At 34.8% G+C, this 26,928-nt stretch overlaps 1 protein-coding gene across 3 annotated transcripts in view; it reads left to right on the top strand.

Annotated features, from left to right (window-relative positions):
* The window catches only part of LOC110445793 (hyaluronan mediated motility receptor-like), a 33,715-nt gene that overhangs the window by 882 nt on the left and 5,905 nt on the right, over positions 1 to 26,928 (top strand). For 2 of the 3 annotated variants that reach the window (XM_021490584.1, XM_021490582.1), the window contains exons 2-13: positions 12,728 to 12,856; positions 14,535 to 14,660; positions 19,761 to 20,017; positions 20,442 to 20,753; positions 21,321 to 21,383; positions 21,641 to 21,706; positions 21,867 to 21,941; positions 23,083 to 23,328; positions 23,547 to 23,798; positions 25,325 to 25,582; positions 25,853 to 26,098; positions 26,499 to 26,687. In XM_021490584.1, the coding sequence (XP_021346259.1) occupies positions 12,728 to 12,856; positions 14,535 to 14,660; positions 19,761 to 20,017; positions 20,442 to 20,753; positions 21,321 to 21,383; positions 21,641 to 21,706; positions 21,867 to 21,941; positions 23,083 to 23,328; positions 23,547 to 23,798; positions 25,325 to 25,582; positions 25,853 to 26,098; positions 26,499 to 26,687 (2,219 nt within the window). Of the gene's footprint in view, positions 1 to 7,313; positions 8,283 to 12,727; positions 12,857 to 14,534; positions 14,661 to 19,760; positions 20,018 to 20,441; positions 20,754 to 21,320; positions 21,384 to 21,640; positions 21,707 to 21,866; positions 21,942 to 23,082; positions 23,329 to 23,546; positions 23,799 to 25,324; positions 25,583 to 25,852; positions 26,099 to 26,498; positions 26,688 to 26,928 lie in introns of those variants that run through there. The other variant, XM_021490583.1, reaches the window with a different exon arrangement.

Raw genomic sequence — 26,928 nt, 5'->3', positions numbered from 1 at the left:
GGACTTTCTGACGTGGTGTTGAATGTTGAGGATTATTACATGGAAACACATGTATAGGTGTATATTGTAGAGAATGATTCAGCGGGAAAGGGAGATAATTCATAGAAATGACGAGGTGCACACATGTGAACTTAGAAAGTAATATTTGAACTTTCTCATTTTCGGCTCTAGAGTTACGTATATTATATCTATAAATAGCCATATGGAAATAGTTGTTTTCAGGAAAATAAACAGCCGAAGCATAATGATTCTAGAGGTTTTTTAAACCATAATGCTGTAAAAGTATTTTTGATACACTCAAGACAGTTTTAATATGAAATGGATTTAAATTATTCGAAATGTTGAATCTGGTGATAAACGGTGAATGTTATTACACGAATACACAAAAAGGTATATACTATATGTGTATGTGGAATAGAGAAGGAAAATTTGTAAAGCGAGAACTGTCTGTTGTGAATCTGGTCTGGAACTTAAATTATAAATCTACCTATCAATCACCTTTAATTAGATTTTTTTCTTTTTCTTTTTTTCTTTTCTATTTCGAATGTTTACGATAATGATATCAAAATCCAATTAAGCGATAACATGACAAGTGTTAATAACGGAAACGCGTGACGTGAAGTTAAGTTTACCTGTAATTACATATAAGTGCCAACGGGGTGTCTGTTGTATACCATTACGTTTACCTGTATACACATCAGACCGCGTCCGAACAATGCTGTTTAGTTTGTTTTCGAATGCAGTCTATCCTTCTTAGAATACCGTCATCGCGCAATTCAATCAAAGTCTGTGAATAATCAAAAAATAATAAAGCCATTGAATATATAATTTCACTTCTAAATCCAGAACACAACCCGCATCGAATTGCATACACGTTGAATCATATACTATACCTTCGCCATATTTACAAACAGCGTTAACACCATCCAAGCTAGGATGGATTTTAAATCAAATTTCCCACAAAGATGAATGTTTACTCGCTAATACTCTCTAACCTCAATAGTTATGTTTGCCATGAGTGTCGAGACTGTATTGAATGTGTATGCATTACTGGGTGAGCAACTTGCTGCATGGAGAGTTGGCCGTGTCTAGTCAAATCTACTGGCGTCATAAACAGAATATATGGTGACGATACTCATAAAATATCTAACATCTCATTCTAATATAAGAATAACAATTCATGGAAAATACAGGCCGTGAGTCCACTGGTCCAAATACTTTTGAAATGACATTCTAATATTAGTTTGTAACTGGAAACAAGCGGGACTGCGACAGGCCAGCCGTCGTAAAGTGTACCTGTGTACTGCCACCCTTGCTTTGTACACAATGAGGCTGGACAAATACTAAGGTTCGCTCAAACGCTGTCTCCAGTCTGTCTTACTTAGTTTGGATTCTTTAGATTGATAATCTTGTATCTTATATAGAACCGGTTTTTACATTTTACACCATTTACGTTTTAAACGGTACCTTTCGTTTGGTTCCCGAAACGAAAATCGAATTCTCTACTGTTATTTTCAACATTATAACGTTCCTTTTGTCTTCACCAACCAATTTGACAAAGCAATATTCGATAAGACGTTGAACGCATTCTCTACAAATCTTGGAGAGCATTTCGTTTATAAATGCGTTTTGATAAAGTTTTGTATTTTCTGTGAAATCGTGCTACAGTAGCATGTTAAAATCGTGCAAGCATGTTAAAATCGTGCAAGCATGCTTAACTCGTACATAATTATGTGAACTGATAATATGATTAGTAGCAATACGGCACATATGTCGTCACCTCATAAAATATGAAGTTGTGCACTTTCTATGTTCGATTTTTACTGAAAGGCATACACGATTCCATGATGAATTGATGTAATTATGTGATAAACATGTAAATATACGGAAAATACAACAAAAACTGTTTCACAGTGAAGAGACAGCAGCGTTTTAGTCAATACAATTATGTATACATGTTGAATTGTTCATTGTAAGTTTTATCACATCATTCATACAGCATTACGTTCATGTAAATATAAAAGGCGCACATTTTATGGCTGAAAAAAGGGAAATTTCAACTTCTACTAAATATGTGGCAACTATTATAGCTATTGTTTGTAAAGCAATTTCATATGTTCCTGTAGAACGCATTTTGTAAATAAAAGTGGATAATGTTTGTTTGAATTTTTTTTTGTGATTAACATATTCCTGTTCCTAACATATGAATGTTTTGAAGTACTTGGATATTTGTTTCTACGTGCAAATATATTACTTACAGACGTGATGTAAGACAACTAATGCCTTTTAGGTGGGGAAGTCTAAGTACAGGTACGATAGTATTTTATTTCACAATCACAGCACCATGACCAATATTTATATATCATATATATGATGTATTTAGATAGTGACCAAGCAATTTAAAAGTTAATGTAAATACATGCTTGTTTACATTGCTATCCGTTCGGTTAAACTCGTAACCGAATATGTCAGTCCTTTATTACCTTTCTGTACATATCGCGCGAGGTTGTGAGAAAGTACCTAATACTATTTGATTTTTATTGGTTAAGTGTATTCTTGACAAAATGAGATTCGACAAATTGTATTCTAGTGGAATTGTATTGCATAATAAGTGTGTTAAGTGTAAATTAACAATATGATAATTGCCTTCTATTCACTGAGGAATATGTGCTTATACACCGGGTACTAATTTCATCAGTATACAAAAAATGTACCAGAAAGTATGGAAGTTTTTTTGATAGGACATGAAAAGTATTTTTTGTTGATGTACGCTTATATTGTTTTAGTAGAAACATCATGTGAAAATGAGAAAAATCGAACCATACACTCTATGGAGAATTATACACTTTCGGGATACCACTAAGTGGATTTATTTCGGCACGTTACCCTTTTGACTAACCCCTTATTGCGAAAGTGCTACTTTCCCCTTTATTTCCCGTCAGTCAGTGCAACAAAGGTTTTGAGGATTTTAATATAATCCGTTTGATACCATATTTAAGTAAGGTTTACACATTTCGTGCACATGAGTTCAGTTTTATTCATATAGAGGTTGTGGCGAGGTGCTCACTCTTGGGTAACTACACGACCAGTAACTTCCACTACAACAAAAGGTCGACTGTCAGTCGATATTTAATCCAGAATTAATATATATTAATGTTTGTAAATGTGCCTAGGTTCAAAAGATTTACAGTTGATACATGTGTGTGAGAATACGAGTAATACTAATCCAAAGGTATCTTAGAGAAGACTTACAACACTGTCAGACATGCCACACTTTTGTCTGGGCAGCTTAACATTCAAACAAGACGAATATCCTCCGGAACTTATCAAATGTAGTTCAGAGTATTATTGAGTACACTTCAGCAGATTCAGGTAATACAATCATTGTTACATTCAGCATATTTGCGATATTGTACCCACAAATCGTACTATACCTGCAAATTCAGGTATATACTTTATCTAGATGTGATACATAAATTATCAATAACGATGTTTTACCAATAAATTTTGACTAAATATGTTCACCATGTGTTTTCGTCCAAACAAGATAATAATTGACTTATTTTCAATGTGAAACATACCCACATTGTATTTTGACGACGAAGTTGCTAGGATCTTAATTTGTGAATGGGATAACCACCGTTATATTGGCAATAATTAATAGCAAAATATAGCAAAAATAAGATATATTTATCATTATACATGTAAGAGAACTATGATTTACATAAACACTCAATTCGTTTTAGATCAAATATCATTTGACGTTGTTTATAGCTACCATTGAGATGTTCAATACAATATTTCAGATGTTCATTAAAACATCCTATATGTTTGGTACAACACTCTGAATGTTCATGTGAATAATAATATGATAAAAAAAACGTTGTATCTACGCTGTAAGGTATTTAATTTGACGTTATAATCCCATATTGCATTTATATTGAGACGTCACAATCGATGTTGCAGCTTCAGTAACTAAAAGATTACTAATCTTCATTCTTACTGTTGTCATAAGCATGTTTAATTATTTTATTTGTTGTAATTTTTCTATTTTAAACTGATTAATTTTATAAAAGTAATTTTGCACAGTTAAAATTAATTTCACGTTTTAAATATCAATTCCCGCTCTTTGTAAACTGTGTAAATTTAAATCTTTTAACATATTTTACAAAAGTTCCTAATTATATTTTATCGATTAAATAAGTATATGAATACAACTGGTTTTATATATTCAAAAGAAAAAAGTTAGTGAGTCCTTAAAAAGGGGATCTTTTCAGAAATGATGTAGTTCGGACAATGGCAACATACATGAAGCGGACCAATGTCCAAAGCAAGTACTTACTACGTCAACCACTTGTACGTAATATCATTTGTTTGTTGCGTAAAAATGTTTTGTTTTCTTATTATGTTGAGTTCAATGTCATATCTTTGTACAGCATGACAATCCATAGTTCATATGCACGTAATAATATCACTCAATTTAAATGTGATATTGTAATTTTATTGAACGACTATATTAGGATATCCAGTATATTCATTTTCTGTCAAGAGGTGGACTTGACATTCTACTAGTCCATTTAACACTGAAATACTGTTTCTCTATGACTTCGTGAGTTTGGAAGCACAGGTAACCTATTACATTTCTCTACACACATTGTATCTAATATGTCACTGTTAGTCTTGCAGGACTGAAATTCTGCATCCTGATATACAGTATGTGTCTTCTATAGTCGCTGAACACTGAAACCCTATATTCCTAAGGATAAACACTACTTGTCACTTCCTTTAGCGTTTCATTGAGATAATGCGATGTTGTTGTGACATCGAATAATAAGAATGACCATCCCACTTATCCTTTAGAACTTGAACATTACAATACCGCATATCTATAAATAAATAACTATTTGATTCTATAGTAGTTGTTTTTATTATTATTATTTTGTATTCATACTAACATAACTGTTTATTTCAGCTATGCTTTACAGTTATATCGGTTGTTCTTTTGTAAGTCTCGAAAGAAGAAGTAATGACAGCTTACATTTTGACGCACATAAAGTATACATGTCAGCGATGCCTACTCTTCTGTATAGTCTGACACACGTTAATGTGCCCGGCCCTTACCAGCGTATCAGGGACCCGACACTTTGTAATCTGGCTGCTGGACTAGATAGCTACCACACATCCCGGGATCGATCTATTGGCCAGCCGTAATCCCCACTCGCACCTGCCGTGGTATAAGTAGCGGCTCCCTAATGCGCTGTAAATGGTGCTATAATTGGAGGTGGTCAAACAGAGAACTGATACACTATTGTCAGATATTCACGCGAGGTAATCAACAGTAGTATACATTCAAACATACTCACAAGTTAACAAGCCAGCTTTCACTGGAAAGTAAAGCTCGTTTATAAGGGTAAGTGTTCAAATTAGCGGTTCAAACGTCCTGGTGGTGTACTATTATCTTGTATTGTATTCCACGTTATGTTATCATGAACCACTGTGTTTGATAGAATGTTTCGATTTGTAGCATCCACGACCGATCATTTATTGGTTGGAACCAAACTCAAAAACCAATTGCACAACAGACATTTATTTTATATACTTCAATAATTGCAAAATTATTCCTGAAGTAATGTGGGATGCGAAATACTCTATCAACTTGTTTTCAACAATTGAAATGATTTGAACGTATTACTTATTGATATCAAGTATCTATTCCTTACCAGAAATATCCGTGTTCCATTCAGCATGTCATTACGGCTAGACAATATAGTGCATGTTATACAACTAAACACAAACACATCTTTTTTCAAGAGTTCAATACATAACGGTACATCCTGGCTACTAACACCATCACAAGTTAACGCCAAAACTATGTCCTTTGTAGAATGCTTTCTAGTGTTAACACTGTATATTAAATGTTACACAACTGATAGGCAATGTGTTGTATCTTTGAGCAAGATACTTTACCCCGCTTGTTCCAGTCTACCCAGCTGTAAATAAGTACGTGGTTGGGCAGTGCTAGAATTGTTTAATGCTAGCTGTTAGCGCCGAAATGGCAGCTCCGGCTGTATGCTCCCCAGGGAGTTGGGAAGTGTATTGGCTGGTTGCAAAGGCCCTATAACCACGGGTAATAATTTGTGAACCGCTTTGAGACGACCTATGAACTAGGCTGTGATAAAACGGTATATAAGAACCTCCAATTATTATTATTCATTATTATTATAGGGTGTGAAGGATTTAAAAATGAGATTTACTCCAAATATATTGTTATATGCACTTACCATGTAGTTGTTGTGTGTACTGTGATGTTTGCCATTTTGCAAATGTATGCATTGACTGTTCTTACGATGAAAGTTACTATCAAGTTAAAATATTTCTCATTATTTTCAATATTTGTTATATATACATTTGTTCATGTCCTTTTTTCTTGTCAAATGTATTACGTATAAAATGCATTTTACGCAATTACATTTGTTCGAAGTTTAAGGTTTTTAAAACAAAAAGAAATGCATGACCCTTTAACAATTTGGCTTTCTAGGATATAAGTACATAGTTAAAAGTAAAACCAAAAAAAACACTACTTTATTTTAAGTTCAATATATGAGGGAGAACACTCTACTTTGAATGAATAAAGAAAACAGTAACTGATACACAAAGATGACTCGTGCATTTGACCGATAACTTTCTCTTTCTTGATTTACCAGTACAAAAAGCGTTTATCTCACTGGACTTAAAAACCAACTATGTCGGTTATCAACCTTGTTGTGTAATGCTTTGACGATTCTATAATCGTTTCTGACCACTCTGTGTGTATGTATGATAACATGGCCTCGATATTTATTGCTTTAAATAAGGATAAACAATAGTCTACAGATGTATTTCGTTGTTATTCTTTCTTTAACAAATGATTGTTTCTCTCTTTGTGTGAAGATAAAGAAGTATATGAAATACAATTTTACAGGAGCGTTAACACGGGTACAACATACAAGGTGTAGCTTGTGTGATAAATGCACTCACATTAAAAACTTGAGCGATTCATTTTTAACAGGACTTGAACACGATCCAGTTTTAAGAACTCTGACTGGAAGCTCTTTGTAAAACATATCAATTCATCATATGTAAAGCATCGTCTTGGTATGAATTCACTAAGCAGACCTACTTTTAAAGGTAAACCTATTAACGGGACCAGTTGTGTTCATCAGAGAATCATCAAATGTATGCTCTGCACGTTTATGTATATGTTATAAAGTAAGCCTTCTGTGTTATATCGTATGTGTCTGCATGTTAATGTCCTGTGTGGGGTTCGGGTGACATGCATCCCTATGTAAGCGTTGTGTATGGCCCAGGTGATCAAGAGCGCGTTGTACATGTTTATGCTACTTTTGGGAACATTAAATCTTACTTGCGCATGAATTATGTAGAGGAATCAATGTGCATGCAGCACGCGGAGAGCTGGTGTAACAGGATTTGACGTTGTAGGGATAGGACATGCCCGGTAACTCACCTTCCATCAAACACGTATACAAGTAGCACTGGCACGAAACATACCAATGTGGGCAACTTGGGTATTCCATGGCTCCACCGTAGGGCCTGCAGGCTGGATGTATTAGCGTCATGTGAAATGTTCCTGCTGATAAATAATATCGGTATAGTTAATTATCGCACTGATCAATACGAAGATTGCTTTGTGATAAAGAGGCAATGTGGACCACTTCTTTTCATAGAGAATTAAGTCTGGAATACCGTAGATACTAGAGTCTCATAAGGCCAGTGTACTAATGGTAACTCTGTGTAGCTTTTGATATGGAGATGCACTCTATCGTTACCTGTTTGTATGTTGTTCTCTGGAACTAGCGTTATCTGTTTTGAACAGATATGTTTTGTTAATTACTGAGGATTGATTCACATAGAAATGAATTCCTGGTTTATACAGATTTCCAGATTGTGCATAGATCGGCTCTGAAAGGTAACTTAGTATTAATGAAAAAAAAGTAGGTGGGATTTATTTCTCAAACAAGGAAATCCAAAAATTTACAAACTTCGTGTTTGAGTCCAAGTATTCGACACGCTATTGACAAGCCCTTCTATCCTGTCAAGTGACTAGTATTGTTGGGCAGACGGCCTCGGTTACCGTATCTGAATGCTTTAAGTATGTCGATGGATTAGGCAAGCATGCCTCAAACAGAACACGTATTTAGTTCAATTCAAATATACCTGATGTGATCAAAGACGGATTTCGTTGAGAAGGATACTCCGTTTTATTTCGATTGTCTTTAATCAAGGTAGGTTTTCTATATCAAATAATTACATTTGAAATGGATGTATTTATTGGCATACATTGTATGCTCAATATAACCATGTTTTATTGAAGATATATTTGTAAGCATGACGGCCACATCTCTCACGATATAAAAGCGGATTCGATTAGTTTATGCTGTATATATTTTTCTCTGATCTTTCTAACAGCTCATTAATTTCAACAAGTAATAAATGAAGTTCGCCTGCTTTTGCTGTCTCAAAATAATAGCGTACTGTTTCAGATCCTACTTAATCTGCCGAAGAAATTCTTAGTTGTTTTCATATTTGAATTGTTCCCTCTATTCCATCAGAACATGAATGCTAGAGCAGATATGGAGAATGTAGTATTAACATGACTGTACTTATCTCTCATCAGAAACTAATTACTTGTCATCTACATGTGAAGATATTAAATATTTTATGACTAGTTAGCATGCTATAACCTAGGATACCCAAATTACTTCCATATCTGATCAGATGTCCGGAAAATCACATACAGGAGGAACTTTGAATTAAATAAAATGAATTATATTTTAACAGACTATCAGTTCTTAAACTCTAACCAAGAGGCATATCATTTATAACTTTTACTTGTTTAATCATGCAAATGGTTAAACATTTTTCGAGTGCGTCATATTTTCATACCAATTAACGAAGTGCTTTTGAATATATATCAACGCACATCAATGTTTCTATCACCGGCTTATACCGTGTTGAGTACAAACAGGGGCTAGAAAACGGCCGAGTACGCTTGTACCATACAGCATTGGACACCAATCTCTACCACACATTCATAAATCATACTACACCATCATCGAGCCAATTATCGCACAGACAATGCGGCTTTCATTGATTTCCTTTCACGATAATATTGACACTGCACTTAAAATTAATCTAAATCGAATTATCAGACCCGCCGGTGATTTCTTGCTTAGCTTTGATTTCCATGGATGGTATTTCTGTCATTTTGAGCCTGCATATGACGTCATATCGCGGTCGATTGATTATAAGGCAGAGGTGAATATTACAGTTCGATGTATGTTTACAACGCAGCTATTATTTATTCAGATGAAAAGTTTATATTTTTATTGATTTGTTCAACAGTATGTCAAACATTAAAACAGCAATAATGTACGGATATACCCATAGCGAGAAACCATGCTTTTATAAATCATGGATTAAAAATGTATATACCATTGTTATATTTACCATTGGCCCACTTCTAAATGGAAAATACCGGGGACAATGATAGAAAAGTACATCGTACCCAATCGTTTGTATTGATGTCAGTCACGGCCGACCAATCAAAGACGTGTACTGATTCCCGTTTGGGCTAGGATAGACGACTCTTGTCAGGAATAATTCTTTCACTGATCAGCCGCCGCCCACCTGTCATTGCATCGTCATCAACATTGCAACTTCTGCAGCTATTTTTTATATATCGAATCATAATATGTCGTGGAAGCAAATCGACAACATAGTTCCTCCTTCATTTTAATGTGCTGTACCCAAGCATGCGGCCACGAAAGCACAGGATTTAAGACTTATTGTTTACCGCTTCTGATATATTAAAATATAAAAACAGCCGACGCATTAGTTAATCAATGGTGTTGAAATTAATCCATACACTTAAGTTAAAGAAAAGGAAAAATTAAAACAGATTTAAGAAAAAGGAACTGGGAATTACGGTCTCTGCTCAATGTCAATAGACAATACTAAACAAATGTTTTATCTCTTTTTTTTAAATATCTGTACCAATTCTAAGCAACTGATCTTAAAACAGAAAAATCAGAAACGTATATTTTACATACATTGCTTTTGATTAGCAAGTATGAAATTGTTCTGTAGTAGGAATGTCCCTGGTATCAGAGCAATAAGTCAATTATCCGTAATTTTTAAGAGGACAGACAAGATGTTAAAATATGTTTACATTGTGAAATTGAAAACAGCTTCACCAACCCGTAATTTGGAATATTTTGGCACAATAGTTGTTTTCCTTTTCATTCTATGCGTCAGCGTTGCTTAAGATCTTGCAATTTTGGTGTCGTTGCCAGCTAGACATATTCATTTGTGAGCGAAAAAATACATGTTTTATAAGGTCTGCTTAGACGAAGATAAATGCAAAAACGTTATTTCAATGCACATTTGAAACATTGTGATACCAGTTATAGGTATACACATTATATGTGCCACTCTACCTACGTAAACTAGTTGATAGTCTTTTTATCTCTGTGTATGCAATCCATATGGTAGACGTGATATATAAATATTTAGTGTGAATGCTTATCTGCTATTTACGCAATTTATACCATTAAATAAAAAGTGATATTTATATCAAATTCACATATTTATACATAATTCTCCCGTTGATAATATAACACTTTAGTTTCGTTTCACGCCGTTAAACCTTGATATGTTCATGTTTCTCTAGTATGATATTGTCCGGGGCTATTCAGGCTAGATTCAATAATCAAGCTCACCGATGTCACAAAATATCCTGTTTTGTATCGCTCATATTGATAATAAACATTAACGTGATCAATATATCTAAACACGTGAATAATCTCTTGTATACACATGCATTAGAGGATTTAAACCTCGGCATAAATATGCTTACTATGTTATATCAATTGTCTAGCTGTTCGTAGTACAGTAGATTATTCAATATTTTGTCTTTTATAAACAGCAATCAAGCTCAACGTGGATTTTGAACGATAGTCATATGTTTCAATCGCTGAAAAATAAAACGGCTATAAGTGGTCTTTTTATTAACAAAGTTCGTATATAATTCCAGGGGTGTGAAGACTAGGCCAGAGTCGGTGTTGGATATAATTGAACATATTTTGATTATCTAACTGATGACACAGACCATCGTATGTCTAGTTAGTAACGAGAGCTATGGCTAAGCAATCCAATCAGTATCGACCAGTTATACATTATTGATGATTTCTATCTGACCGTTTGACCGTCACTACATACATAGGGCAGGGGAATAACACCCTATATAACGCACGGTGAACTGGTTATGTTCAGAGCTCTAATCTGTATCTAGTATATGCTAATAAATGTGACACACCTACGACAAAGCAAAGAGGAACAGACATGTTTGTTGATTTAACCTCTATCACTAGTCCGTTGTTACCACAGTTATGTATGACAAAGGCTAAAGAATGAGCTCGTTGACCTGTATTGTATCATGAAAGAGCATCCATATTTGAACATGATACATGAACAAGGCCTGTCAGAGAATTACCACTACACTTTTTTATTACACTAGCTGTGATATATATTTTTTCCCAATAAAAAAAGGAATTTCCAGTTGCATTTCCAGTATGACAGTATAAAATGCCCTTACATTATCACACTGCTTACCAGTGCTTTATCGATATAGAATACGTATAAGTATTTAGACAACGAAGTACTAACGTTGTAATAGAGACTTCTCTTACTGTTCCTTTATTAATCCCGCATTGACAAAAGACGTTTCTACATGTAGCAATGCACCTTGTGTTGCATAAGTCACGCAACATCTGTATTGTACAACTCTTAACTTGACATTGTAATGCATGGGTCGCTTGAAAAACAAAGCTTCATTGTGCAGTTTGACTATACTGCCTCAGTTGTATGGCCTCACAACAATTAGTACATCCCGAAAATGTAAATGGGGTCCACAATTGTATATACTTTCAGTCTCTTTAAGGTATGTCTTTAATCGTTTTTGGACATGTTAACGTATGAATATGTACGAAGCTAACCGGTCTTTACTAGACACCAGACGGCCCTTGCCATATAAGTCACAACGAAATATATACCTGATTAAGTTATCAAAACCTACATCATCAATCTGAATCAATAGCTTATTTATAATTAAAAACCCAGAGGTAATAGGCTTTCCTCTCAATCACATCAAAAGCTCAGCGTACACAGATAAATAATGCACGCTTTGTTGTTTATGAACGAGGTAACATCGGTCATATATGCATAAGTTACATGGGATTGATATTTATAACTAGACTGTGGAATATTAGATCAGACCAAGACTGCTGAGGCAGCTCATCACTACCGACAGCTCTTAAAACAACTGTCCCCGAGCATGGCAGTGAACATAAGGCAGAGTTCCCTTGAACTCAATAGTTCGAAAGTTATCAAAAGGCAATCCTCAACATATTCGCAGTCTATTGGTACCCAAAAGAAACAGTTAGTTGTATCAAAGTCTTTGAATGATATGAATTCTGAAAATGCCAGTGTCAAGCGACAGGACGTTAGGAGACAACATTCGACTGGTAGCATATCGGGATCATCCAGCCGGAAACAGGATGCTAAGGAAACCCCGACATCAACTTCCCGTCATCTTCGGAAAGGTTCATACACTCTACAGACTGAGAGAAAACATCCAGATATACTCACCTGTCGTGTTTGTCAATTTCAGATGACCATCAACTCACAAAGGTTGTTTGAGATTCAGGAACGTCTGGAGAAGCTACTGACAGAGAAGAAAGTTCTCAACTCCAAGATAGTGGCTGATTCTTTCAAGAATTTCCAGGTACAGGTTACAAAGGTAAGCATAAAGATAACATTGATTTCTAAACAATACATCATTTTTCTATCAGATTGTGCATTTTGAGAAAACATTTGCTCGTATTTGTTTTCTATAAATTTTAATTTTGTCAGTTTCGTAAAAAAAAAAAATCGATTTATGCTTCCTTAATATATTTTGTAGGATTTGAAGCTGCATGTTCTTTATTCTTATGTGTCTGTGTAATACAAATATTGAGAACGCGTTTGTTAGACTCTCACAATGACTTTATCCGAGAGTTAGGCTTTCATTACGTGTTTAGCCGGGAGATAAACTCTTATCTAGTGTAAATCCGATAGATAAACTCTAATCAGGTTTTAATCTGAACCGATAGAAACTCTCTCATCACGTGTTAACCTGAGATATAGACTATCCTCGTGTATCAACGGGACATATAGACTCTCATCGTGTATCAACGGGAGATATAGACTATCATCGTGTATCAATGAGAGATATACTCTATCATCGTGTATCAACGGGAGATATAGACTATCATCGTGTATCAACGGGAGATATAGACTATCATCGTGTATCAACGGGAGATATAGACTATCATCGTGTACCAACGGGAGATATAGACTCTCATCGTGTATCAACGGGAGATATAGACTATCATCGTGTATCAACGGGAGATATAAACTATCATCGTGTATCAACGGGAGATATAGACTATCATCGTGTATCAACGGGAGATATAGACTCTCATCGTGTATCAACGGAAGATGTAGACTCTCATCGTGTGTTATCGTGAGAGGTAGACTTTTATCATGTATCATCGAGAACTTTCTACTCTCATCTTGTGTCAACGCGGGACTCATCTACATAATAAGGAGGAATAGTCATTTTTAGCCATTTTTATATTGTTACATTTGTAGTAGATGAAGGTACATCATCAAAATGCTTCAATAATATCGCCATTGCTCGACGCGATTCGTGTCAAACTGTTTAATGGCTGTTTTTTGCATGAAAACACATGTTCATTGGAATATATACCATTTCAAAACGTTAAGTTTTGGTTGCATTAAACGATTTTTCCAAATAGATACATCCATTGCAATATACCAACATAATCTTTCTTACCTACAAGTTCATTGAATGTTATAACGTTTTGTTGTAGATTAATAGAATCTTTCACCCCCTTGGGGGTGAGACAGGGTAATCCTAACCCGAGGGGTAAGATTCTTAAGTTGTCAAACAGGAGGCTTGCCGAGTGTTTGACAGCTTAAGAATCTTACCCCAAAGGTTGAGATCACCCTGTCTCACTCCAAAGGGGATGAGTGATTATTTTTCTCTTCCCTGTTTACCGTTGTATTTTACATAGACGTTACATCAATGCAAGACAATGTTGATGTGATGCGGCTGAATTGTCGACGTGACGTCATTGTATTGTTGCCGTGACGTCATGGTATTGTTGCTATGACGTCATACAATTGTTGAGAACGTGCAAAGAACTCGTGTAGCTTGTCTCAACCCTAGGGTGAGATAAGAAAATCTCGCACCGGTAAAATGGTGGATATCCCTGTCCAGGGTAAGAGAAAAAAATTGTTCTCTATAATTGTACTTTTATGTTTTGAAAACAATACTTCTGCTAGGTCAGTATTGTGCTGTTCCCATGATCATCATGATAGTATAAATTACTATGATTAATTTCCCCCGACAGATTCGAAACAGACAGCCTGCAGACATCAAACCGGCCATTCGACGACTAGAAAGTTCCCTGAAAACCGAAGGAGCCTACAAAAATGTCAAAGCTGGATTCGAAGGGATAAAGTTAGAAATCACAGAGGTATGTTATTGTTTATATCATGCAATCTTCACTTAATTATTACTATATATATTGTACTTTCGTATTTTAATATACAGATATAAATTATCTCTTATATAGATTCTTCTGGCAAACTTTGTTTGTGTAGGCAATGCAGACAGTTTTAGTGAGTTAAAGCTGACTTTGCATGCGTATTAATTTGCTGAATAGAGAATCTCAACACACGACGGGCGGTGTTGTTTTTCTTGTTTATCACATATAAAATATCACCAATAGTTTTTTTTATATCTAATGAAATAACCAAATATTTAAAAATTGTGTTAGGTGAATGTGAAAACGAAAACGAAACCCACTATAGGAACTAATGGGAATCGTCACAAAAAGTAAACATTAAATAAGATGTAACACGTATTTTGATTGCATGTTTGTCCATTCAAAATATCACCCGAGATAATTTCAATTATTACGTGTACACATTAACTTTTGTTAAAGAAAACGTCTGCGATTGTGTATTTACGTTGTTTAAAGTTATGTGTTATCAAAATAAGCACAATGAGCTATGTCAAAGTAGTTCAGGTTGTCCCTGTGTACGGGTGCATACAACAATAGAGTCAATTAAACACTCCGTACGATCGTGATATATCGTTTATTAACAGGTTCGGAACTTACATACAGTGTAGCAACATACGTGTACATGGGGCGCATAGTACATTTTTGTTTGTGCTTGTTTAAGGCATATCCCGATCACCACTCAAATTAGGTTTGCATATATATCTCTTCTTTATACACTACAAGATTCTCTTTCACATGAAACCAAACCGAGTTCAATCAGATCCTGTCATTATTAAAAGTGTGGTACACCGCCCTCTCAGGAAAACAAAAATTCAATCTAATGCTATCCAATATCTTTTTTCACGCTAAGGTGATACTTGATTTGACATATAGGTTCATTATTGATGATGAAAAGGCGGACAATAAAAATGATCATGTCAGAGATGTCACGAAATCTATAATAAAATAGATATTCGTTCGCGAATGGAGTCTCGTTAGTCTAGTAGTTCGGGACAAAAATTAAATTATAGGTAGAAAATGGTTATTTTGTCACCAGTGTGATGTTGGATTTCACATATACAAATGTATGTGCGAAGCTTCATACCTGACTGTAAAATAATCTAATTTGCGAATGTAAAAGATTTATACTGTGTCTCGGATTCCATTGAAAACAGCTGATGAAACAGTGTTTTTGCATTATTAAACAGATTAACGTTGCTTCTGTTTGAAGGTTATGGAATTTACCAAATCATCTTCCAGATAAAATATATATTATTGATTTAATCATTATAAGATTCTTTATCATTTGACAAACAGGTGTTTAACATGTGTTGTACCCTTCCAGCAACTACGTTCTCTGCCTCGTGTCTATTCGTATAGCATGGCCTAGACAATAGCATGGTATTGGCATGGAAAGAAATTAAAAAGTGAATGAAAAAAATAAAGATAATAGCATGGTATTAGCATGGTCTCGAATATCTCCGAATCTCGAATGTCGAATATTACGTTTTAGAAGAGTCGATAAACATTTTTGGATCAAGCAATAATATCTCAGTGAAAAAATTAAAAAGATGACAAGTTTTAGATGACACACTTCTAACTGATGCGGTAAAATGAAACTCGTGGTCTCATTCATTACAGTAACAAATAATGCAAAATATGTTATTACCAGACTCATGAAATGGAGATGTCCGACATACGACGTTACGTTATTGTATCATCAGTAACTTCAATGATTAAAAATATTAATTACAATATTATAAATAGAGATATATCAGAATATATACATTTCGAACGTGCATGTTGTCGTGTAAGTACGGAAGCTTATTAGTGTCAATTTATAAAATTAAAAACTTTTTGTTAACGCGGTAAAACGAGATACAAGAAAAACATATTTTTTTCAAATTGACACTTACAGGCTTCCGTGTTTTTAGGTAGCCTGAAAGGTGGTGTTTTCTTTTAATAAGAAACATCATTTTGATGATTCTCTAGTTGATGATAGAACCATTAGCCGTGATTATTCTGTCAATTCTTTGATGCATGTGATGGCCTTCCCTTGATCACTCTGAGACGTTTGCTTTCTGATGAAAGAACAGTTATTAATATTTGATATAAACTCAGACATGAAACATCACAACAGACTCTCAAAAGTAAACATCAGACAGCCGTGCCCGTTTTATCGTACCTCTATATAGAATGGAACCTATAACTCACATAGACATAACAGTGGCTTGCGTGATTGGAGCATTCGTGTCTTTCACATCAGTTTTTAATGGTACAACTAAACAAAAACTACATTAAAGTTTCAATAGGTTTCTCAAACGTTCAAAATAAATAAACACTGCCATGTATCTTAATGACCTAATGTCCTGTGATGCTTTTGACTTTGCTTTTTCGGAAAAAAAAAATTCTTTTATTATTGAACTACAGTTGTGTGACCGCACAATGCACCAAAAATACCGTGCGCACACCGTGTATACATCGTTCACACACCGTCCGCACATCGTCCACACATGTACATGGTGCGCACAACTGGGCGATTTAGCAATCATTTTCCCCGTTGTGCGCTTCTTTCCGCACAACTCTGCGACTAGGTACAATTTGTTGATCAATATTACGGAAGGAAAAAAATTACGGAAGGCTCGTATGCAATTACGTACACTGTATTTATTATTGTAATTTCTCATCACAATAATTAAGATTATTTACAATTTTACAATGCATGTAACACAGTATTACAGTGACAGTTATACTGTCAAGAATTAATGGATTTGGCTCTTAGCTAGGTAACAGAAAAGGTAAATAACAATTTGATGAGTGACCGGAGTTTTACCTGGCCTGTGCCTGATGGGTAGAGCTGATATGTGATACCGTATNGTACAAAGTGGCTATGTTTACCTGTGTTGCCGAGACTTTGTTGTAAGTTTACATGTGTCGATTCTGAATTTAAGAAAGTATAGAAAGAAAGATAAGTTTGTAGATGAAGTTGGCATAGGAAAACATACTAAAAAATCAAGCTTATGTCTTTAAACACTAAACCGTATTTTGTTTAGCCATTCCTCAATTTACACCAACCACGATTGTTATCGCACAACGTTCGTCGATCGTCCGCACAAAAATGCGCAAGCAATGATCGTCCATTTTTTTATCGTTCGCACTTCGTGCACACATCGTTCACACACCGTGCGCACATCGTGCGCACACCGCACATCGTGTAACGTTGTGCGATCCCACAACTGTATAAGATATGTCCTACTTTATGTCTCCTTTATTGAGTTACACCTGTTGGATTTGGTCATTTATAAGATAAACAAAATGATTCAATGATTAACTTCCTTTACCTAGTAGTACAATGTACATTTCACATACCAGTCTAGACTATCGATGGAGTTTACATGTCACAGTACTCAAAATATTAAGTTCAAAGTATTAAATAGAAAGTTTATTGATAGATACGACATGTTGACTAGTAAAGGTCAAGGTTTTCTGCTTTGCGTTTTTCAAACGTTTTGGTGCATTTCTTAGGAAATGTTCACTCTTCTTGTGGACCGCGACTGAATTTTTTCAAGTTTTTTCTTCGGTGATCATGCTGTATTTGCATTTGATTCGATGTTACTTTTTTCTATTTTGTAGTTTTGTATTGACAGTGAGGTATGATCATGTGGTTCTGTAAATTGTCACCGTGTTATGTTTAACATTGAACTACTTTCATGACACACGTTGTCGCTAGATGTTCCCGTTATTACACCGTGACCTTCATAATGCATATTCATGCCATCTAAAAACAGTTTAATTTGGTGTTTTTTATTTTTGACTTCTTCAATTACAGTGGTACATGTTGAATAGTTTAAACTTTCCATTGCACCATGTTCAAAATGTTAGTAGTGACAGAACTTGTCAGCATAAATAACCTCACGGTTTATTATTATTTAATAGCGCAAACGCGACAACGGAAGCATGCTAAAAGGCTCTCTATCCTAAATATAACATTTTTTAAACCAATAGGACTGTGTCAGTGTGTATGAGCTTATCTTAAAACTGGTATGAATAGCAGCTGGGAATCGTAAACGTTAAGGTGATTGGTATGTTATTTGTAATTGTATGTATGATACAGTCCACGTATACGGTGTTCAATAACGCATTCACAAGCTACATATTAAAGTACATCAAATGGCCATGACCTTGGAGGAGCAGTTATAAATCCGTTTGGAGCGTCACACAAATACTGTGAAGAACCACTTTGATCTTCGTTGTATACAATTTGTAGCAAATACGTAGTAGCCAAGATGTCGGGGAGGTTGAGAAGGACGACGTAAACACTTTTTATGACGACTCGTTGACTTGTTTTGTGTTGTGTCGCTGGCAAATAATTGTATATTGCTGAAAATAATTCTGTTTGCTCATTTATTTCAAAGTGCAAAGGAAGTGATGTTTGTTACGTCAACTATTTCTTTTTTAAACTCTAATGTCGATACACAGACGTAAATAAACAACGTAACAATGCACGCCTATTTAAAGTAATATCTTCGTATAAAATGTAACTATATATATCCCTGTTTCCTTATAGAGAAACCATTATGTTCTAGTTGTCCCTTAAACTTATTAAAAATATAAATTTTTCTATTCTCTTATGCATTCTAAAACACTTATTTTAATACGTAAATAATTGTCATTTATGATGCATAACGCCGTTTAATCGATACGCTGTTATAACACGTAGGATTTAGAAATCATGAAAGTCATCGACAACGTGAAGTTTATAAAATCATGTAATATGTCAAATTGCATAATTGAAAAAATCTTCTCCAATGACAGATAATTGTATTAACCACGTAGTGCACTAGTCACCAATACATGCGGCTTGACATTGACTGTTTAAAGTCGCGCGAGCTATGACTTTAAATGCCTTTTAAGTCTATAACAGACATCGTTCACGAACATGTACCACCACTTTTATATTAATAATCTGCATCATAATGAATACCGTCGAGAGGGAAAGGGTGTTCAAAGAGATATTCCTTATTGTTTTAACTTAATGCTTACTTTACTGCATTGATGTTGTGGTCGTAGGTCGTGGACCGATCTGAGTATGTCACAGACAAACCACCAACAATCCTGACATCACCAACAAAGGTTCCAGTTAAAACACGAGATTCGCCACAAGCAAGTAAGAAACCTACTCCAAGGGCGACAACTGTGACGCTGTCCCACCAGAGAGACCGTGGCAAGCGCCAGGCTATGCCTGGAATACAGCGACCAGTTATCAAGGAGGAGCCCATCAGTCTGTCCCCTCGGACCACACAAACCAAAACACCAGCATTGGAACAGTAAGTCAAAGATATAAATACAGATACAGTACATCGAGACATTATATATAATCATAAAGGTTTTTATATCTTACAATAATATTATGAATGATAAAATTCGGCTTTACATGAACACAATAGATAAAACAAACACATCCCCTCGATTGACCTTAGATACTCATCCAGAACACTTGATTTCATAGTTAGTTTTGTTTGAGGATGTTACAGTAGTGATAAGTGTCTTTAGTATATATTTCTTTTTAATGTGACTAGCAACAGTACATAGTTGATATATAAGGCAGGTGTACAGGTATAATTACCATGACAACTTTATTTACACCGCTATAAAAACTGAGTACACTTATCATTACAACTTTAAAATCGAAGTGCAATTACCATGACAACTGTACATCTAAAGACTGAATTTATTCTTATTATGTTACAGAAAGGACAAGGATGGAAACGTGCTGTACCATCAGGACATCCTATCCCTTAACAAGACGATTTCTAAATTGTTCAATCATCTTGCAATCGATAAACCGGGGACGACGGACCCACCCGCGGCCAAAGGTCAACAACCTGCAAAGGGTCAACAGAAAATGACACCATCTAGTCAGAATATTTCAGTTGCGGGGAAAGTGCTAAAACCAAGTTCTAAACGTGACGTAGAGGATATACAAGAACTTATTAACAAACTCAAACTTTTTGAACAGGAACTGCAACGAAAACGGACGCAGGAACACGAGGAAATACAGGCGTAAGATTTATCTTATCTCACAATGAACACTTTGTGTTTAATATCGTGCTTAATGTTTTCCTGAAGGTATATTTGGAATTAAGCAATTTAGCTTTAATTTAGTTTGTTTTAAAGAAACCTTGTCAAAATATAACGGGCCAGACCGAGATTAAAACCCTGTTCCTCCGATAATAATACAGTCACTACAACCAATTCACCCGTTATCGGTATTTCCCCAGCCAAATTCTTCTACAGTAATGTCAAAACCAAATAAGATTTAATAAAAGTGAAATTCTCTATTGGTTTGCATGCAATGGGATATATATCCTTAAAGTTAGAGTTTATTTGCACTTTGAGGAAAGTGAAGTATCACGCTGTCGTCGTATCAGTGATGATTAATTAGAAGAATCATATAGAGGATAGAATTACTTTTAACATATATCGATCGTTTGAGGCATGTTTACAAAATTTAACAATATCATCATTCTCAAATACCAGAAAATCTTCTTAATATTACTACAAATTTAGAAACATGCATACAGAAATAGAATAAGCATTTTCTTTTTATATTTGGTTCGAAATAATTAGCCTTCAGTCAGAGCTGCAGAAATTGAAATCTCAACTCAAAGAACAAAACGGACAACTACAGCGGTATGTGTCACATCTAATCCATGTTTTAAACACGTTTAGCTCACTTTGATTTCTTTATACAGTATTAATTTTTTCTGCATTAAAGAAAATTCCACATAATTTATAGCTGAATATTCATTATCATGAACTGCAAAATTGATTTGAAAAGTACACATGTTTTTATCAAAAATTTAATCATTATTCATAATTTTTAAACATGTGATTTCATTGAACACGTTAACAACCTTTCATTTATAATTTTATGATTATTATTATAGCATTCGAGGAACACACATGATAGCTAACAAGGCAAAGGGCAAACACGTTGAGCTGTTGGAGGAACGGTAAATATTGATATTAGTTCGCATTACATAAGCCTCTTTCCATGAGTGATTTACTTCGTCTTTCTAAATACAATACCATGTAGTGCCATTAGAATATGGCAGAATACACATCGAAGTAATATACTCTTTATTTTAAGGTACTCTTGTTATATTTCATCAGGCATTTGACTGAAAAGAAGGACATAGAAGAGAAACTCCATGAACTTGAGAAAAATATAAAACGAAACCTCGAAGTGTAAGTATGTGTATGAACTGAAGTTTGTCTTAACGTTTAGGCTAAACGTCAAGGGCGTAGCTAGGCCTCTATTAACGTGGATTCATAACTGTGCTAGGGGGGTCCGGGGGCCTGGCCCCCTGGACATTTTTAAAAACAATGGTGCAATCTGGTGCATTCTGGGCATTCTGAGGTGCTTTATTTAGTACTCGAAAATGGAAAGTTTTAGGATCTTAAATCAACAAATAAACCCTTTACTCGGCATATTTTTTCTCTTAAATAGAGCTAAAATAGCAAACAAATACGAGCCCCGATTATGTTAATAATACCCAGATTATCTAACAGAAGTATAATTTTCTGTCCTTTTTGCCAGCGAACTCACTGTATTATTATATTTTCAATGTCAATGTCCATTTGTCTAACTATGCAACATTGCTCGTCCAGACAGACGTTCAGTGGACATAGTGGAACTCATGTAGTTTTTCACCCTTCTCATGATACTGAACTGCCTCTCAGTTGAGAGTGTTGAGACCGGCATGATAATAAGCCACACTACCAGACTTATGTAAATGTTGCACTAAGGTCAGAAGGCTTTGTTTCTTCCAAAGACCGGGCAACTTTCGAATTCACGTCTGAAGCTTTCACGATCTCCACTAAAGTCGTCATGAAATGCATCAAATATGTCATCTTCTTGAGCAGGTGTCTTCAATGGCTATTTAGTATAGAAACGACAAGGAACGTTTGATATAAGCATGCAGTCAAGTACGCATAAGGCAACTTTAGCTGAATTGTTGTTTGTTTGTCAGAATCATGTGGATTCAACTGCGTACTCGCGTATAGGCAGCTACGCGCCTGAACGTTATCATAACGACATATAGATAGTATTAATATAATGATTGTGTAAACATTAGACATATTTATTAGATTTCATTCTTATGTCACAGGTGATGTGTTGTCAATGTTTGAGTGATGGATAATAACACGACATCACTTCATTTAAACGAGATGTTGCACATTGTAGGTGAAAAATAGAATTATAACATACAGGCGTAACGTGATGCACTGTAGATAAACAAATACACTGTTATCATATTTTTGATGGTTCGTATAAATTTCATTTTTTAAATTTTATGATGATATCTGTCGTTCATCAACAACACAGGACGAGAGAAAATGATCAAATTGAGGAGACCAAACAGGACCTGTTTAAACTGAAAATAGAAATCGAGAAGCTACACAGACTAGCTGATCCTACTGCGGCAACAAACGACGATCTGATCACCCGGAAAGGTCGGACAAGGTTAAAAATGACTGACGAAGACTACGATATCAGCGATATATTACATAAAATGGCTGTCGTTCGCAACGAAATGCAAGGATTAAAGGATTCCAAAGTGGCGCTTCAAAGGTAGTCTGAACCGATATATATTGTTATGAAACGAAATACAACAACTTTCTGACAATTCAAGCATAACTGATTGGAGGTTCCTTTCATTCAAATAGTTTTCAAAGATTATTTTCCTATTCTTTTGGTAAAGCAAAGCTGTAAGAAGAAAACAATTTTAAGTTTAAAGATATATCGAATAAGCATGTGTCTGATATGATAAAATATTTATTATTTTGAAGGCATGTGAAGGAGCTGGATGGTCGGGATTCGAGTTTTGGAGAAATTGAAAAAGAGTTAGAGACATTTTATACCGATGCAATATCCGATTTATCAGCGATGGACAGAGAATCTAACCTAAATGGCGGAAATGAAAACTTACGTAGAAAATATACACAGGAACCGAGTTCCAGCTCAGCATCACCAAAAACGAAAATGAGGAAACTGCATACCCTATATTTAAATAAGAGGAAGAAGTTAGAAGATGCTGACAAGTATGTATCTTTTACATTAACTTTTGCTACAACACAACACACCTTATTCGCATAAACACAGTGCATATGCTTTACTCAAGCGTCATGTTAATTATCGGAACGTGATTTAAAAACGTGATTTTTGAACACTATATAATGCATTTTAAATAGTTGATATCCTTTTTATTATTATGAGCTTACACAAAGTGCATTGTATCTTTGAATAATTTATTGGTCCGAAACTGGTTAAGGTCATATACGAAATGTGACTGTTAAACAGTTGTTTTAATCTTGCGTACATGTGTGTATAGATATAATGAAAATATTCGTTAACATTCTGTAATCCGTTTTATAAATTTGTATTTTGTAGACTGATAAGAATTTTCTTTTAATATTTATACCAATTCGATGCATTATTTGATGCCTTTGTCTATCACATCCAACAAATCACAAAGCTTACAACTTATATCAGCAATTGCCTTTGTATAGTCTATTTATTTCTATTTGTTTGTTTAGCTTTGAAAAGAACAATAGATATACATGATTGATAATAAGGGTGAATGTGTTGAAAATTGACCTGGTCTCCATGAAAATCTTTCCTTTGTTGTATTTTGCCCTAGTTTTATCAATTTTGAGATCGAATTATGGTTTTGTTGACACTTCGGTACTCCCTTGTTGACTTTTGTTAAAAAAATATGTTTGAAGCGGACTCAACTTCTTTTGAATTCTGACATATAAGCGAATAGAATAATTAGCGTATTAGAATTCGCAATAGAAAGCCTCATATTCAGAAACTTAAAAAAAACGCCAAAATTGGAATACCGCTTAAATATGTACGTTTACAGTGTATGAATGGTTTAGTTTAACGTACAGATAGGTTCCTGCTTAACGTTGGTAATATCTCACTATTTACAAGATAACTGCTCGAATGATATAATGCAGCAACTTAAATCTGATGCGCAATCGATGAATATATTGCCATTTAATTAAATCAACATTTATTTACATGTTTTTTTATAAGTAGACTCATCCTCTAGCCGCTTAGGTACATGTAAGTTATCCCCCGAGGCCACGCTTCTGCTTTCAAAATGTGGATATTGAGTATTGTATCATATCACAAGGCAAATTGCCTTTGTCAATATACTGTATATCTTGACATTTTCACCGGAGTTTAACCTTTACCTTTCGCCCTCCTTATAGAGGGCGTATATATATCATGGCACAGTTATTACATGTCAATTGCCATATTAACACTAGGCGAATGTAGATTTATGGCAAAGAGCGAAAATTTGACTGTGCGGAAGTTACCCCTAATACAGAAGTTGGTTACTGACACTTGAAATCAACGGGCATTCATCTCTAAAATATTACTCATACATACCCATTTATTCGCAGGTAAAAGCATGTACAATATACAATACAGAAGGGATCCAAATCTGTGTGTTAACAAATGCTGATTTCAATAGGATAAGAAGACATTTAACTTACCAGTTTGCCAAAGGTTCGGTTTTAACAAACATTGATATATTCATTAATGTACGTTGTAGATCGCTTCGACAGTCACACCAGGAATTTGACCTGACCAAAGCTCGCCTTGTTAAACTTATAGACTCTGTTGACAAAGTGTACAGTGACGCATCCCTCGACACCAGCACACAGCCTTCCTCACAGAGAAACCGCAACAGGGTGGGACTGGAGTTATCGTCCTTGTCTGACAGATCAGAACAAGATGATGAGTCCAAAGTGTATGACCTCGCGATGATGCGAGTCAGTGAGCTTGCCGTGTGGACGAAAAAATATGATAGGTTTGGATTTTTTATACATATCTACAATGCAAGAACAAAATGTATAATATTAATAATCTTGTATTCTGATTAAATTGTGACGCCATTTTATACAAATTTAGTAATACAAGTATTTTTTGATATTTCTCTCTTGACGTTTTGAAGTTAAATGTTATAAGTCTGAATATCTCTTTGAGTTATTGCCCTTTGGTTGTTGTAGAGAGCATTTACAATTATTTATTTCAGGCTTAACATATCGTAGTAAAATATTTTTCTTCTGCTCTTATCTAGCATGTTACAGCAAAATGACAAAGGTATGAAGGATTACAAAAATGATTTGAAAGTTTTACAAAGACACGTGGATCGCCTTCACGAAGAAGTAGCGTCCACTGCTACGAGAAGTTTGTCAGACCTGAATGCGACAGAGTCAGCCGACGTAAACGCTGTTTCGGAATCGAACCAGGACATAGTGAGGAAGCTCATCCAAGTTGAAAAGGAAATGAGATTCGCATTAGATGAGCATATTAAACTGAAAGGGTAAGACTAATACCTGTTTGTATGGGAAACCAGAAGCATGTTTCTCTATCACTCCCTTTCAGCACTCCGTAACGGGGTTATGTAGCTTAAAATATAATTAATAGATATCTATTACACAATTCCTTCCGATTTATTTATCAGAGGCAGGTATACCTATTCATAACACAATTGCTTTTATCATAATTTACACAGTAATTACTTACTATCAGATTCCCGAACATGTTATGTGATTTTTACCTCTCTTAATTAACTATTCTTATTGTAAACTGTTAATGCTATGAAACCATTTAATGTTCAGTCATAGAATGTGATAGACATCATTAAATCATTGCTTACACCGTATTCTTTTCTAATTTAATATTTATATTAAAAAAATCATCTGTTATATACTTTTTTTTAGCAAACTCAGGGAGTTCCAGAACACCGACAATGTTTTGGCTGATGTTGTCATGGAAACTGAGGAGCTTTGTCGTCACCTTCAGGTCGACATAAAGGACAGCGGCGATGCTGGTGCTAAAGTGAAAACAAATCTTACCGAATGCCGCATGGCTCTCCGGAAACTAAAAGAGCAAGAAGTGGAAAAATTAAGGTATGGAAATTTATTTATCTATTTGTTTTAAACTAAAAGATATCTGCACTTTATATTGTTTTCCACGCATTTGTCTATTAATAAGATTTAAAACTTGATATTCTAATAAGTGTTTAACTAATGTCATTTGTAAATAAAAATACAAGTGAGTATTAATGTAACAGCGATAAACACTGTAGTCGTCTTAAACAAACCGTGTTGCTATGAAATAACCTTTAACACAAAAGAAGAAACATATTGT

The sequence above is a fragment of the Mizuhopecten yessoensis genome, unplaced genomic scaffold (assembly GCF_002113885.1).
Source record: "Mizuhopecten yessoensis strain PY_sf001 unplaced genomic scaffold, ASM211388v2 scaffold2369, whole genome shotgun sequence".
Taxonomy (NCBI): Eukaryota; Metazoa; Mollusca; class Bivalvia; order Pectinida; family Pectinidae; genus Mizuhopecten; species Mizuhopecten yessoensis.
This window is presented reverse-complemented; position numbering and strand designations above follow the sequence as displayed.